The sequence below is a fragment of the Parathielavia appendiculata genome (genome assembly GCF_033297405.1).
Source record: "Parathielavia appendiculata strain CBS 731.68 unplaced genomic scaffold N657scaffold_30, whole genome shotgun sequence".
NCBI classification, from domain to species: Eukaryota; Fungi; Ascomycota; class Sordariomycetes; order Sordariales; family Chaetomiaceae; genus Parathielavia; species Parathielavia appendiculata.
In genome coordinates this window covers 166,457-181,991 of record NW_026944249.1, presented here as the reverse complement: position 1 = coordinate 181,991, position 15,535 = coordinate 166,457, and the positions used below count along the sequence as shown (strand labels likewise).

The window sequence follows — 15,535 nt, the reverse complement described above, 5'->3', positions numbered from 1 at the left end:
GCACTCGGTTTCGGGGCGCGGCTCGGTCGTTTCGGTGAGGGTGGGCGGTCGGCCACCTCGATCACTGCCTCGGGTTGCGCCGCCGCCGCCATCTCGCGATCCCTTGGCAGGGCGGCTCAACTTCCGAAAAAGCCGATTTTCTGTTGGATTGAGCAGACAAATACCGCCTTCTACCTTCGACGCTGGTCTTTCTTTCGGGTGCGAATCTTCCCAGCTCTACCTGACTTCATGCGACCAGTCATGAAGCATTGGCAGTTCAGCCCTAGGCTGGTTCCGAGCCGTTCGCCTCATTTCAGGCTGCTTAGTAATCTTCGATAAGATAGGAAACTTAGAGTCGATCGCCTTGTCAACACACAGCTGTCCTTTTCTGGCAATTTGAACCAGCGCTATAACGTTATCCACTGCTTCAGACCCAACAACACAGAGAGCAGCATAGGCTCCCAGTTCCACGTTCAATTACCAATACATCCATGCACATGAAGAGCGGGCGATAAGTTCCTACTTTCACTGCTACATTGCGGCACTAATCCCATCCTCGACATTCTTCTTGCCCCAGCGGCCTGTTGTCCATTCTCCAACCCAACTACCAAGTCCCACAACTCGCCCACAATCCACCGCCGCGATGTCAGACCTCGAAGCCTTCGATTTCATCCCCCTTCAAATCGACTCCAAATCCAAAGCCATCAGCGCCGCCCCCAATATCCCGACCTCCAGAGCCCTCGAGAATGAACTGGCCGCCCTCAATGCCCTGCACCGCTCCCTGCACACCCTCGAGGCCCCGCACCTCGTGCCGCCGCCCCCCGTGCCTGTCAACCCGAAGCGCAGCGCCAACCTCAACAAGCTCCGCGAGAGCGGCAACGCAGAGTACCGCAAGCAGCGCTACGCGGAAGCTATAAAGTTCTATTCGCTCGGCCTGCAGATGGCGCTGACGCGCCCGGCCTGGGAGCCGAGCCAGCTGGTGCGCGAGGAGGTCCACGCGCTGTACAGCAACCGCGCGCAGGCGCACATGCAGCTCAGCAACTGGCCCGAGGCGGCGGTCGACGCCGAGGCCAGCGTCGAGGCCAAGAGGCAGGGGAACGCCAAGGCCTGGTTCAGGAGGGGCAGGTGTCTGGTCGAGATGGGGAGGTTGGCGGAGGCTAGGGAGTGGGTTGCGCGCGGGTTGGAGTTTGAGGGGGAGGAGAAGGAGCTGATTGAGCTGTTGAAGGAGATTGACGGGAAGCTGGAAGAGGAGAAGGGGAGGAGGGATGCGTGAAGCGTGCTTGGGCTGACAGGAGGCTGGAATATTATCGGGAGGTAGCGGCCACAGACGAGAGCTGATGTGAAGAGGGAACCGTGAATTTTCATTTATCATTGGCCGTTTTATATTCAGGCTAGGCGTTACGGATCTTTACAGTTGGGAATATACGGCTGTTTGTCTACGCACACGGACGGTGGGCTTGTAGCTTGGAGCAGTATGTGCAAGCGTGCCATTTCAGCTTGAAACCGCTCTCATAAAACAACCAAAGAACCAGGTCCCAGTAGGCCGTCCCATCCACCCCAAAGATCTTCCCTCGTACACTCATGCCTCCCTGCCCATATCAATCTTCCGCCAGATGCCCCATGCCGAGTCTCAAATCGCCGTGACAATGCCGAGACGATGATGCCAATAAAACGAACAGGAATACAAAGCGAAATCCCGAACATGTGATGAATCGTCCTCCTTCCCTCTGTCTCAGCGAACTGCTCACATACAGCCGGTCAGGCGTAGGCCACAGCCCCAACCGGCGAACAACAACTTTATCACTTGTCGCAATCCCGTTGTCGAGGTATCCCGCCACCCAGCGGGTCACAAGACCTTTATCCTTGGTTATTGTGGAAACAGTCTCTTTCGGTGATTCTCAACCCGCCATCACTTTGATAGACCCAAGTTCAGACCTTGGCCTTCTCCGACGTGACCTCGACGACTGACGGCTTGCGCGGCCGCATGACGGCGTCCTGGCCCGTCATGCGCCGGCCGAGCGCCCGCTCCAGCTTGGCGCTCAGCGCCAGCCGCGCAAAGTTGGCCGCCTTCTCCTCGTTGAGGTACACCCGCTGGTCGGCCAATTGCGGGTTCTTGAGCCGTTCGAGCCCGTCGACGATGGGGCGGATCTCGGGATTAACGCTGTCCGTGGACTGCACCGTCGGCGTGATGGAGGGCGCGTTCATGCTGTATGTCGAGTAGCGGACCGAGGCACGGTTCTGTGGATTGCGGGAAGACGACGCGGTGGTCAGTTGGATTGCGTCAAGTCTGGGGATTTGCGGCTGGGTGATGGGCTGGGATGGGGTTTTGAATGATTTGGGGCCGGGCTGTGGTGACGTAAAGACGTACAGAGGGTGCCATGATGGGGCGAGATGAGTCCAGAGAGGTAGGCATTTCGAAGGTGGCACAAGCGTCTTTCTTGCTTTTGTTGCCTGGCTTTGTTTACCGTGGGATGGTGGCTGATGACGCTGTCGCAACTTGAAACGCTGGGCAACAGGGCAAAAAGGTTGAGAGCAACCTCGTCCGGGGTCGTAAGGTGCGGTCGCGTGGTTCCGGGTTGTGACCCACGTCGGTCATCAACGTCGGTGATCGAACGGGAAACCCGAGATTGCTAGGCGCCGCTATTCTGGCAATGACCGTGCTTTGTCACTGTGCAGGTTGAGATGGATTGAACAAAGTATGCGAGGTGGCGACACCGACAAACGCAGGGTGGACTCCCACCGCTGCACCGACGCCATGTGGAATGGTCGCAAGTGGTCACGGCAAGCCCGAGGAAAGCGCCCAATGAAACGTTTGCGTTCAGGAACTCAAAAGTGGGTCTCAGGGGCTCGTCTGCAGATCTCCATGTCATGCTTTGCCAGGACCGAAGGCCAGAACATGGACCCCAACAAACTCGAACAACTCTCACCGCGAAGAGAAATCAGAGCATCAGATAACGAACAACTCATAGGTGTTGTTCACACGACAGTACCGGCACTACAATCTGTACCTTTCCTTACCCTCGAGATCTCCCGAGGTCAGGGTCCTACGAGCGGGCAGTCTTCCCGGCCGGCTGGCAGGTTATGCTGGATGAGCCTTAAGCCCGAGTTTGGGAAGCACCTTTAAGGCAACATGGTCTCAAGTCCCGCTTTATGTAGGCTATTAAGGCAGCTGAAAACAATGTGTGTAGAAAGCATTCTCTCGACTACCCGTTTAATAAATTGGTCCGTCAAAATACATCGACTGAACCAGCACTGAGATTGCATTTGCCTTGCCGCCCTGAACTTTATCGGGACCAGGCTTGCAGCAAGGTGTGTACCTAACCGCACATGGCCAATTTGCATTGCTACTGGGGAAGACCGACCCGGGGCAATCCAGAGGACTCGTCTTGACTGCAAAGAACCCGGGAAACGCTGGATACAACCTTGAATTACCGGAGTCATGGAGCGATTGAGCGATTCATCGTCTCAGCCATTTGTATGCGATGAAGCTTCCAGCTTGAGTTCGTCCGCCTCCAGTGAAGCCTCTTGCGTACTTTATGGTGTCATATCCGAGTCTAAAATGCGTCCACGCGTAAGGTTAAGGCATGTGTGTCTTGACTCTAAACCTCCTAAGCTTAACTAACATTACCTTCCGGAGGGCTTTCGGCATGCGTCCTCATGAATTTCACAATCAAAATATGCTTCTTTTTATACCTGAGCTAATTGTCCAATACCAACCCACTGTATGGATTTTAGAAGCGAATTGATTTATGACACTGCGTCAGCTGAAAGACGCTCCTAGAATGAACGGCTTCTATGGCCATTACGCAAAAGACAGAACTGGTGACGACGACAACGTATTAGGTAGTTCTACATCCCAAGCAGGTCCCATGACTACTGTCTTACAATTCAAATGGCCTCCAGTGCGAAGCATCGCTTGCCTCAGAAGCCATAGGATCTGTTGCTTGCCATACCTGAAGTTTCGGTTTATCTGAAGTCGGATATGTTCTCCACAATTCTGTCCCTTCTCATAACAGCTCTCTTTTAGCAGACACTGCTTACGCAATTTACCTCGATTCAAGTTAAGTTACCATAAGTAATTTGAATGTTTTTGTGGCGGGAAATGACAGCCGATGTCTGTGTGATGCTTCTATTCTCGAATTTGAAGCCGTGGCCACACGTGCCTTCCGGTTTCTCAATGCCAGTTGTCTGAACACAGAACTGGAATGCACATTTGAAATCCTTGAGCTCAGGTGAATTTCAATGCTGCCTCAAGTCACTCACCTGGCACCGCGTGGGGTGTCGTTGATTTGAGAACTGCCACAGCACATCATCATCGTTACTTGCATCCCGTTATGACGCGTAGGGATCACACGGTCCTCACCGCAGCTTTGAGGCGGTACATACGATGCTTACGCCCGATCAAGGTAAACCGACCACCTCAACTTCGCTTCAAGTTCGCCGCCAGCCGTTGCGAGTCTTTCCAGTCTCCGATCGCCGCATGTATGCTCCGAAAGCCTGAAACAGAAAAGCACAGGTGCCGCAATTTTCAACTCTTCCCTACCTCTTCCGTCTCGGAAGCCAAGAGCGCACCGCCGTCATTTTCCTGTAATCAAGCCGAGCGCGTCCCCGCCCACTGCACCATACCATCCTCCTTGACTCTGCACTGACAGAATGTCTCCTACTTCTCCCTGTGGGATGACGACTTAGAGTCCTTCTTCTTTCTTGAAGGAGCTCTTCCATCTTTGCTGTAGTCCAGCATGATATTGTATGAAGCCCCGGGGTCGATGGCCGGGGCGTTTTGGCGGCTTTTCCGCGAATCTTTCCCCTTTCTTCCGTCTTTGCGGCTGGACTCACCAGTGCTAGCCTGAGCTGAACACATGTCAGGACTTAGTTCAATTCTGGGTGCAGAGCGTCAAGGAAAGGATGGGCTGGATCTTGTTCACCCAGGTCCGTCAGACTTACGATCCTTGATGCAGCTGCGGCAACACCCATGGTCGCACCTCTCGATCCATTCCCACTCGTTCGTGATGGGGTTCTTGTCCCATCTCGGATTGGGCGACATGTTCATGCACCATCCGCTGCGGTTACGCCCCCCGCATTTGCAACATGTCCATCCGCCGCCGCTCGCACTACGAAAGTCGCAGTTTGCTAGTGGACAACTTGCTGTCGATGGCTGGGAGGCGGCAAACGTGATGTTGGAGCATGGCGTCTCATAACCGGTTTCCAAATCAATAAGCGCCGAGGGGCAGTAGTGCCATGTCACAGATTGGTGGCCGCAGGAATGGTAATGGGGATGTCCGTGACACATGGTTGGTTGGTAAATGAAGTCGGACGGAGGCTCAAGTGTTCAGTAGCGAGGTGTCGACCAAGAGTTGTCGGGAGCGGGGATGAGAGTTTGAGTCCGCTTTCTGGAGTGAACTGACCTGAACAGCAAGATAATCGCTCGTACATCCGCCCGAGGACCAAGAGACATCAGCAGCATTGAGTATTTATGCGGCTGCATTTGCCAACCGCCAACGTGGATTTCCCGGTTGCCGTCACCGAGGCTGGGACTAGTTGAGCCACCGCCCTTCAGATGCCACTCTTGGAACGGTCGACATGGAGGTCAAGGGGTGGCTAAGACCGAACCACTGAAGGAGATGGCGAGTACCGTTCACACTTCCACAGAGACCGAGGGATCTGCACTCACCATCCCTTGGGATGTTGGGATGCTGGGACGGACTATTATTGCTGATAGGCTGCCAGGTCCCAGAGAAACGACGCCATCAGCGCTGAAGGGAGGGGGGGGGTGCGTCTCAGCGATACGACGGTTACTGTGTCTCCGAAGCATCACAATCCATTCTTTTGCCCTCGATCGTTACCTATCTGGCATGTACAATGATGACCCCGGTCACGTCACACACTTTAATTTGTACTCTTGCCTGTCTGGGATGCTTTTGTGACCCAACCGATGGATCTTGGCTGATCAAATTGCTTCTCGACAAATCAGATGCCTCAAAGAGGTAATCCGAGACAGCCAGATCGCTGGGTCCCGATATCCTTGGCTGCGGGCCCGATTGGGATTCCCACATTCGAGGCTTTGGGCTGATCACCCGCCCCATTGGATCGCTCTGCACGGTTGGTCTGGCGTGGCCTGCAGTGAACCAGTTCCACCATTTGAGTTCTTCTCGTTACGTCCTCCGCCAATTCCCAAAAAGCAAAATACGTCTTCCACGTTTCGACACTGCAGTCCCATCTCGGGAGATACACTCGCCAGCCGATCGAAACAGGATCCTCCGTAGCACACCCTCGTTCTCTCCTTCTGGCAAGCAAACTCGTCACGTCCCTATTGTGCGATGTCGTCGTCAGCCACAAACTGTTTCGGTCGGACCCCGGCAGGATCTTTGACCGCTTATGCAACACAAGATCTAGCGGGGGGTCAGAGCCGATCAACTGGGCTATGCTTACCATGGCACTGGTATCGAGGAGACCGGCGAACCGAGAGGAATTCCGTAATTAAGATCGACGGCATCACCTCCCGGTCTCCCGGGAATCTGGTTCTGCCGCTTCGTTTCCTCCCCTTGTCTGTCGTTCACTTCCCGCACCGCTGGCAAACCAGTTTGTTGGCTCCGCGGTCTCTAGTGCAGGTACTTGTACATACACTGTGGAATGCATGTCGGAGACGTTGGAACTTGGAACATCCTCGATCGCCAGCCCTCAGTGAGTCCTGGGACAGCCCCGGCGTAACGGCGTCTCACCGTTTCTGGTTGACACGGGGGCGTTTATCGGGCCGGATCTTCTCCACATGTCTTTGCAGCCAGTGGTACCCGTGTTTCGTGCGCTCCACACCGCTCATCAGTTTCGCGAAACACTCTGGTGGGCGGTGGTACGAGTACTTCGGGTTGCTAGCCTCCCTTGTATTATCAACAAGGACAGAAGTCGCCGGAATGGTGCTTCAAGACCGGAGGCGAACCAGAGGCACATTCCCTACCTCACGCCACAGCCCTCCTCCACCGTCACCGGCGCCCAAATCCTGCCGGCTACAACCTCCCACCCCAACCACACCGCAACTTCCGCATCAGCAACCTCTAACTAGTATTCCCCGTCCGCAAGCCGCCTCGCCAAACCATGTCTTTCATCCACAGTCCACCGCCCCAAACCCAACAACATCTGCAGTCGACCATGCCATTGACACAGGGTTCCGTGAAACCGACCGCCTCATAGCGCAGTTCCACGAAGAAATCCGCCTCTCCCGGCCCGCGACACCATCGTCATCATCATCACAGACGCAGCCGCAGCCGCAGCAGCGTCTCTTGAGCAGCTGCTCTTGAGTCAACTGGAACCTCCTTCGCCGACATGTTTTGAGTGACGCAGATGTGTCCTTGTACCTCTCATGTCAAGCTATTCCTGCACTTGTTAGCTAACGGTCTCCGGGCGGAACGGGCTGATGAGGTTGGCGTTGACGAAAGCCCCATGGTTCAAGTGCCTGAGGTACCAGAACCGAGTTCACCATGAAACTGGGGAGTGGCCACATGTATACGACCACGGGAACAGGACTCCCATGTCCTCACTCGAGAAGCCCGGCATTGGCGTTGGTTGGCATAGACAAGGGCAGCTTGGCTTCCGCACCCGCTTCCGAAGAACATGGCTGCCGGATGAGCGGTGATTGACATGACTTCACGGCCTGTATTGGCCAGGGCAGTTAGATTCACCCCCATCCAGCATCCGGGGGTTTCGTCATGAAAATCCGCGTCATGGTCTCGATTCCCTGGTGGCCGGTTGTTCGGTTCCCAGTCCGGCTACCTCGACGGCCGGTTTCCTAACCGGCTGCCCGCCGCTCATCAAAGTCCGGCGTCTGCTATTCGATCGTCGTTTGCCTGCCGAAGTGTTCTGACAACGAGGTCGTGATGTGGTGTGATCTGACATGCGGACTTAGTGGCGCACGCGCTAGAGATGGTGCCTACCTATCATGGTGGCTTTCGTGCATTTCATCAACGCCATTTGTTAGGTAGCGTTCCGTTAGCCTCGGGGCTGACTGGTGTGATCCTCGGCGCCATTCTGGGATACCATCATACCCCCACCCTCTTGCGGAAATTATTTCATACTCTGCTTGGAGACGTTGGCGTCGGAATGCACTGGGCCGTGACGGGAGCAGTCTCCAGGTAGGTAGGGCTGTTTGCTGGATGGCCTCGCCGAACTGGTCCTTCGGGCCGAGGAGGTGCTCACGGGACTGTCCCCACGGCCTGTGCTCTGAGCTGACCGGCAACCACTTCCACGGCAGTGACGGCACCAAGCTAGCAGCTCCGTCAGGAGCCCAAGGGCACCGCCGCGAGGACCCCAGGAGTGTGGGCCGGAGCATATGGTTTCACCGCATACAGTGGTGAGTATCCATACGAAAGCCCATGGCGACCTCACAGACTGGGCTAATAACGGTCTCAGATTTTCATTAGGTTGTGCTACCAAGTTGATTCCTGAGACGTAGGACAAGGGGTCCCATAAGATGTTTGACTTTCAGACATGTCGTCAGACACCACCTCTGAGCACCACTGAAGGACCCTCACCTTCGCAGGTTGCTCTACGTTCACAACTGAATACGGAGAGAGAAACTTCAACGGATTTCCTAGAAGCCACAATTGCTAGGGAATAATGCTGGGTCTGACAAGCGCCGACCCGAACGAGCCATGGTTCAACTTGCCGAGCTTGCGTACCATATCCACACCCCGCGATGGGCCGTGCCGCTGCAGATGTAGGCAAGCTCGGGCATCGAGGGTCGATGTAGGGACAAGTGCATATAATCCGTACATACATCTGACTCTAGACGCTTCTGTCTCAGAATCCTAGACATTGGGGCATAACGCCCACGCTCACTAACGCTCCTTCGATCAGGGCTTGGGGATCAGCCTTCAACAGACCTGGAACACAAGATCCTTCGGCAAAAAAACCTTGGTTCCGGGGGAGCAGAACAAGAGATTCGAAGTACCTAGGGTACATAGGGAAGAAGCAGAGAAGGGACAGAAAAGACAGACAGAAAATTGTTGGTGTCCGATGTGTGTCGGCCGGACCCCTGGCCCCTGGTTGAAAAGCAGCCGGCGCTAGCAGGATCACAGTCTCCGAAAAGAAGCCTGAACCGCCCCGATCAACACTAGGCATACCCTTTTCGTACCCCTGCCACCTTCCCAAACCAGCCCTTCGCATCCAGACTATGTAAGCCCAGTTTCTCGTCCATCACCTCTACCACCGCTGTGGTTCGTTGCTCTCTCTCCTTCGCCCTTTCCGGCTTGAACACGAACCGGAGCCACCCGATGACGACGAAGAAGGGCCTGAATTAGCCGTGCACCCGTAACAGCAACTGTGGTAGCAGAAGGTGTCAGGGCTCATCCGCAAGCGGTGACGACCTAATGTGTACAAGTACCATCACCTCGTGTCAGTCATCAACGTTGTTCTCCTCATGATAGAGTGCTGAGTAATTTATCCAACAAGGAAGAAAAGAAACAAGGGAAGAAAGAAAGAAAGAAAGAGAGAAAGGAAGGGCAGCGGGGTGCTTGTACTTACACCAGGTTCCGTCGTTGTCTCGACCGCCACATCGGCAACACACCCAGCGGCCGCCGAGTAGGGCCAGTCGGCAAGCGCCGGACTCGCAATCGGGGGACATCAGGCAGCCGCCGGTCGCACTGTTGGGGGTTTGGACCGATGAGGTCAGCCACGTCTGGTCTCACTCCAGTCATTCTGTTTTGTTTCGTAACCCCTCCTTTCCGTCTCTCTGCTCTCTCAGAGTCGATTAGGTTCATGGCCCCAGCTTCCTCTTGTAGCTACGCCACGCCACGTTTCTCTTCTGCCTTCGTGGGATATCAAATGAAAAGTACTCTCTCGGATGGAAAGGCTTCTTTGCTGCCCAGACACCTCCGATCACGACTGGACGGGATGCAAAAGGGCGGGAGATCAAGGTGACGGCACATACCACGGGTCGTTGTAATCGATCTGGCTCATCAGCTCGTCAAAGCGGGCGTTCTCGCACGGCAGGATCTCGCCCGTGTGTGGGTCGATAATGGCGCAGTCGCCGTACTGGTAGTGGACGATGATGTCGATGGGCCGCGGGCAGCCGGGCAGGTCTGGAGTGGGGGAAGTTGTTAGTCGAGGTGGTACTTTTGCTCGTGGTACAGGCTTGCTGAGCGCCTGGGATGAGGTGTCCAGAACTGGCCCGGCGGCAAAGACATTGCCTGAGTGGGCGAGCCAGCCACGAAGGAAAAAGGCTAGCGAATGGTGAGGCAGAGGGCACCGGTGGCGGTACGTACGGTGGTGGTGGGAGTAGCTCCATCGACACATTTTATCTGGCTTTTTACTTCTCTCCTGCTCAATCCGTTCTTTCTCCTTTTTTCAGCTTTCCTCCCCCGTGTAAGTCCCCTGGCTCTGGGTCCCAGCTTGCAACGCGAGACCAGGTATGCGCTGTTATTTTCCTGCTCCTCTTTCGTCGTCTCCTTTGCTGTGGTCGTCACGGGTATGTCTGGCGATGTTTACTAAGGGGAGCTGGTGAATCGTTGAGCAGACCGTCAACGGGGCAATATCGAGTGAGAGGTGTCCTAAAGCCTTCGGCTTCCGGATGGATGGGGTGGTGAAGTGCGGTATCTCGGAGGTATGGACGAGTGTCGTGGCCCCAGACCGCAACAAACGACTCACGAGACCAAGCAAGTAACTTGGTCTTGTCGTTGTTTCCAATGGATTGGCTGAAGCTTGGTCGAACGGGGCTTGATTATACTTTGACGAGTTGACGCGAGCTGTGGTTCAAAGTGGTCTTCCGTGGATTGGATGTTGTCAATGCGGTCTGGCTGTGGAGGCAGGGCCTAAGATGCGTTGTGAGTTCTGGCATTTGAATGACAGCGACAGAGGGTCAAGTGAGAGACCTAACTTCTAAGCACGGGGTGTTACTCTAACCACACGCTGACTTTGCTTCTGGGGACAGCGCGAGGTTCTCGTTGCTCAAGAGATCTTGCACCAACCGACCATCCCCCTTTATAACAAGTCGATCAACGACGGACAGAACCAAAGCTGTTGGTTGATATGAGCGAACCATTTCGGCTATCGACCTCGGCATCGACAGAGACCGTGTTACCGTGTCTGACTCCAGGTTGTCAGCAGCACATCTACAGCTCCTCCCCCCTCTTGCTCTGCATCGACAAGGCATCATGAAATTCCCCTGACAGTGGCTCAGCTCGCAGCCCGGAAACCTTGGCATCGACCTGTTTGGAATGCGGTGGCCGGGGACGACGACGAGGAACTCGTCATCGACGCCGGATGAGGAAATATTAGGCGCTCGGGGAAGCCCCATCTGCCTCGCGGCCAAGGAAGGACGCATTATTGACAGCCACTGTTGGACCTGATTGCGGCGGACACGTGGAATTCGCGGTCACCCGGTGCACGTCCCTTGCCGTCGGACGTGAGACCTTGGGAACAGAAATTAGCACCCGTCTTGGGCTCGAGACAGGAGTGACACAAAGCTGAGACATGGCCGTCTGTTGCCCCCCACGGTGACCCGGAGATGGAGCCCTAGCAGCACCTTTGTGTTCCGAAAGAGGCTGGATAGGGCTGCTGTTATTAGCACCAGCTGATCGTCGAGGCAGGGATAGGCTTGCGGAAAGCTGCTCTCCTTTGGTGGTAATGGCGTCGTTCGCCTTGGTTCAGCCCAGGTTGCCTGGCGCCGGAGATTTGGGCCCGTCGCGACTCCGGGCGATTTTCCGATCGGCTCCCCGGACTTGCGCAACCGTAAAGCGCTATTATTATTCAAGGCTGCTTTGTTACAGCTGACTCGACGCTGCCTACGATATTGTTGGGCCGCAACCCGTGAAATCCCAACTGCTCAGGATGAGACATTGATGATTGACGGGGTATTGGGGCCCGAACTCAAGCCGGGCGTGATCGCGCAGTAGATTGATGCCGCCACTGTTCACAGTAGTAGAACGAGAATCTGTTATGAAATCTGATAAGAAGCGGTTAGTCGCGGGTGCCGACTAGACGGACAGTTGCCCAAACCAGATTTTCATGAAATGGCCACCGTCTAGAGTCCCAGACCGCATTCCAACGAGCATTGCCAAGTGCCGGGCGTGTTGATGTCGTCAGCGACGAATCCACCACCAACCACAGCACACTTTCCCAAAGGCACCAAGTCATGAAAACGGTATGCGCGGTTGATTCTCAAATACCATATCTATACAAAGATTGTCAAGCTGGGACAGAAGCTGGGGTGAGATGAGCTTTTCCCCGTGAGACCTGGCGTGTTCATCGCTCAATCTTGTGTGGCTGTGACTGAAACCTTAGTAAGATAAGGTACGTATTACCTGCTTCTCGAGTATACAAGATCAACAATGAAAACAATGAAAACCTAGGATGCCGCGTTTTGGAGAAATGAATTTGCATGCGATGTGAGGAAGTGAGCTACGACGTTTGGTAGTAAGGACGTCGGCTCAGAGATCATGAACAAGAACTTCAGACGTAGGGTTGGAGATTTGAGATTGAAGGTGGAAGGAGGTTGGCGAAGACGGCAAACGAGGGTGGTTTATAGTATTTCGAGCTTTCCATTCTCTGGGAGTTGGCAAGCAGACGTTCCTTCCCACCAACGGCAGTTACATCCCTGTGCACAGAGGTCTGCCTCCTGAAATGGCAAGAGCAAGAACGGCCACGGAGAGCAAGGAAGGCGGAAGTTGCGGTCTTCGATAACCCAACAATGTTGTTGCTCGCTCCCGGCTTGTGAGTGCCTGCTCGTTTCCGCATCCAAGCTGGCTATAGCCAGGTTGCACCTTAGGCATCTGATAGCCAACGCCATTTCCCACTGCCAGCAGAGAGTTGCAACGTGCATGTCTCGGACGCAAGCCTAGCGTTGACACCACCGCGGCGCAGCCCGTAGTGCTTCAAGCTGAACAAAGCCCATGAATTGTCATGGCATGTGGGAACCAGATCTGTCTAAATGCATTTGATCCAACCCGTCTACTTTGTCGATGCCCGTTCACCTCCCCTTAGAGAACGAAACGACCGCCCACTTGCCGTTCCAAGCCCATTTGCGTGCCCCTGAATCGCCGCCCCCGCCTTCCATCTGCCTCAACCTCTCATCCTCCCCGGGCTTCAACCCCACGACAACATCGGCCTTGCACGTTCTCAGCGCCAGAATGTTGAGCCCAGAGCCCGGCCCAAGCGGCCCAATAGCCTCGGTGAAGGGCGTCGTCGGATCCCAGGCGACATCCCCCACCAACTTGCGATAATTCAAATCCCCTTTGAACACAACCAACTCCCCTTCCCTCAAGTCCTCCACCAACTCGTTCTCCTCCGCTGGCAACCTCCAGAAACTCCCCGGCCCCGTCCAGAACCGGTTCGGCCTCAGCACCAACTGGCCCTCAGCATGGAACTGGCTCCACTCGCCAAACAAAAACGCCAGCTCCTCCACCTCCTTGTCCGTCAACTTCTCCGGCACCCTGCCCTGCAACTCATCCTCCTCTGTGGGCGTCTCATAGAACTGCCTCGGATTCGCCAGCGCGTTAAGGAGCGCGGCGAAATCGCTCGGCAGCACGTCCGAAACGAACCAGGGGATCGACTTGGGGTGCAGCACCACCGTCGTCGCCAGGCCCGAGGACAGGAGGTAGCCCGCCAGGACGAGGTCGACGAAGAGCTCGAAACCGGCGTTGTCTAGGACGATGTCGACGCGGCGGTCCTTGTTCTTTTTCGAGGGGTCGTTCTTGGCGGCCGTCAAGTGGGCGTAGAGCTGCGGGAGGTCGTTGACCAGGATGTTTTGCTCGGCCGCCTGGCGGGCTTTGGAACCCTGAAGTTTCTGGATGTCGTCGTATGTCAGGCTGGTGAGCAGCGAGAGGTCGGTTGCGTTGCCCCAGAGGCAGACCTCGCACATCTCGGTGAAGAGGAGCTTGTCGGCCTCGGGGTCGTGCGGGGAGGAGGCGGAGGAACGGAGTTGGGTGACGAGGTCTTTGTATCGCGTTGTGAGCTCCAGCACGGCCGGGCGTGAGGAGCGGAAGGTCTTGATCTTTTGGCGGGCAAAGACGTCGTAGGACTTCCAGTGGTTGGAGAGGGTGAAAGACGTTGACATGCGGCTAGTCGGGAGGGAAACGTCAGTGTGAAAATTAGGCAGAGGGCAGGGAGAAGCATGACGTACCGGAAGAGATAGCACTCGGTGAAGAGCCAGGGTGATTTCAGCCAGGTGAGGTTACCCAGCTGCTCCAGCTCCTTGTTGTAACCGGCTACGTCGGGGTACCCATCGTCGCGGATCGGCCTGCAGCATCACTTCCTTCAGTATGAGTTCACCCTCCATGCCTCGAGGGCAGACCCGAGGGAACGCACGTCAATGCCCGGTCGTGCTGCACCTCGTACTTGAGCTGGGAGAGCTCGGCGAGAATTATCTTGCCCTCGGCGACTTTGTCGGCGTCGTCACTGGCACCAACAGTCCGGTAGACATCATCGATCGCTTGCGTCTGAGGAGGAATGGTTTAGCGACGGTTGCTCTATCGGGAGTGGTATTGGTGACGCACGATGATGATGGGCCATCGCTCGCGGGCAGTTAGGTAGGCGAACGATGCCGGGTCGCCCGTCGAGTACGGCGCTAGCAATCGAGGTTACGTTAGATTTGAAGCGGGCCGACAAGAAAGAGTCCATACCAAGCTTCGGGTCGAGTTCCATCTTGAGGGATTCGGTCAGCTCGGGAGGTTGGGGGGTGGGTTGCGCAACAGTGAGATTTGAGATGCTGCTGGGGTGCTTCTGGCGGGGTTGAGGGGTCAATGGCGATATCGGGGCTCGGCGGTTCATTGCCCCGGCACCTGATTCAACACATATAGCGGTACTTCACCATCATGAGAGCCTCCAAGATACGGATAATCTCGGTGGCGGAACACGTTGGTTTGGGTAAATCTGTCGCATAGGGTGTGTTTACTTTCAGAAAGTAAGGGTATATGTTCCCTCTCGGGCCCATATCATCATGATGGGACCACCTCAGTACTGTCCTTTGTTGTGCAGCTTGGCCCGGTCTTGCTGTCCAAACACTTTCCCTATGTCAACAAACCTCGAACACACCTGGAGGTGCTCCCAACCCCGTCCCCTCCTGACTACAACTCGTTTCCGGCGCGAGGGAGGAGGTTGGGTGGGGAGGGGGGGTGGTTTGGAACTTGGCATAACGTGGTCCACCATCGAGCGGGACACCCCATCGACCGGGACACTTTTTCCTTCCCTATAATCACCCAACTTCAAGACGCGTTTTCTCTACCACAACAATGTCCGAGAGCTTCCCAGAAAACCGAGTTCTTCTCGCGATCAATGCGATTCGATCAACACCGAGGTTGAGTATCCGACGCGCTGCAGAGATATACAACATCCCCAAGTCGACAATTGCTGCGAGATTGAAGGGCCGGGCTGCAAAGTCCGACAGCTGCAACGGCCGTTCGAATTTGACGAAGATCGAAGAGGAGGTGATTATCCAGTATATACTCGACCTAGATTCGCGAGGGTTTTCGCCCCGGATTGTCGACGTTGGTGATATCGCCAATCTTCTGCTTCGGAAACGCGGTGCGCGACACGTCGGAAAGAACTGGCCAGACCGCTTCGTTGCACGACG

General features: G+C 55.4%; 6 protein-coding genes across 6 annotated transcripts; 2 read left to right on the top strand and 4 right to left on the bottom strand.

Moving 5' to 3' along the window:
- Window positions 1-210: 210 nt before the first annotated feature.
- On the top strand, window positions 211-1,479 carry N657DRAFT_650496 (TPR-like protein). Its single transcript, XM_062793955.1, has one exon. It carries the CDS (start codon window positions 623-625, stop codon window positions 1,250-1,252), a length of 630 nt encoding a protein of 209 aa, XP_062642995.1. The 5' UTR covers window positions 211-622; the 3' UTR covers window positions 1,253-1,479.
- Window positions 1,480-1,908: 429 nt separating this feature from the next.
- N657DRAFT_582170 (uncharacterized protein) lies at window positions 1,909-2,392 on the bottom strand (the record flags this gene model as incomplete). Its single annotated transcript, XM_062789591.1, has 2 exons — window positions 1,909-2,217; window positions 2,348-2,392. The coding sequence occupies 2 exons, from the start codon at window positions 2,390-2,392 to the stop codon at window positions 1,909-1,911; spliced, it is 354 nt and encodes a 117-aa protein (XP_062642994.1).
- A 1,942-nt stretch (window positions 2,393-4,334) lies between these two features.
- N657DRAFT_627281 (uncharacterized protein) lies at window positions 4,335-5,364 on the bottom strand. Its single transcript, XM_062790812.1, has 2 exons — window positions 4,924-5,364; window positions 4,335-4,830 (listed from the first exon to the last, which is right to left on the bottom strand). The coding sequence occupies exons 1-2, from the start codon at window positions 5,267-5,269 to the stop codon at window positions 4,640-4,642; spliced, it is 537 nt and encodes a 178-aa protein (XP_062642993.1). The 5' UTR covers window positions 5,270-5,364; the 3' UTR covers window positions 4,335-4,639.
- Window positions 5,365-6,179: 815 nt separating this feature from the next.
- N657DRAFT_317688 (uncharacterized protein) lies at window positions 6,180-7,361 on the top strand. Its single transcript, XM_062786776.1, has one exon. It carries the CDS (start codon window positions 6,297-6,299, stop codon window positions 7,269-7,271), a length of 975 nt encoding a protein of 324 aa, XP_062642992.1. The 5' UTR covers window positions 6,180-6,296; the 3' UTR covers window positions 7,272-7,361.
- A 1,840-nt stretch (window positions 7,362-9,201) lies between these two features.
- On the bottom strand, window positions 9,202-10,263 carry N657DRAFT_554743 (uncharacterized protein; the record flags this gene model as incomplete). Its single annotated transcript, XM_062787929.1, has 4 exons — window positions 9,202-9,335; window positions 9,493-9,611; window positions 9,899-10,049; window positions 10,233-10,263. Coding segments are annotated over 4 exons (435 nt in total), but the record flags the coding sequence as incomplete, so codon positions are not given.
- Window positions 10,264-12,934: 2,671 nt separating this feature from the next.
- Window positions 12,935-14,607, bottom strand: N657DRAFT_637505 (putative UPF0364 protein; the record flags this gene model as incomplete). The annotated part of the gene is made up of 5 exons (XM_062791513.1): window positions 12,935-14,024; window positions 14,087-14,203; window positions 14,272-14,402; window positions 14,460-14,530; window positions 14,586-14,607. The coding sequence occupies 5 exons, from the start codon at window positions 14,605-14,607 to the stop codon at window positions 12,935-12,937; spliced, it is 1,431 nt and encodes a 476-aa protein (XP_062642990.1).
- Between the last annotated feature and the right edge of the window lie 928 nt (window positions 14,608-15,535).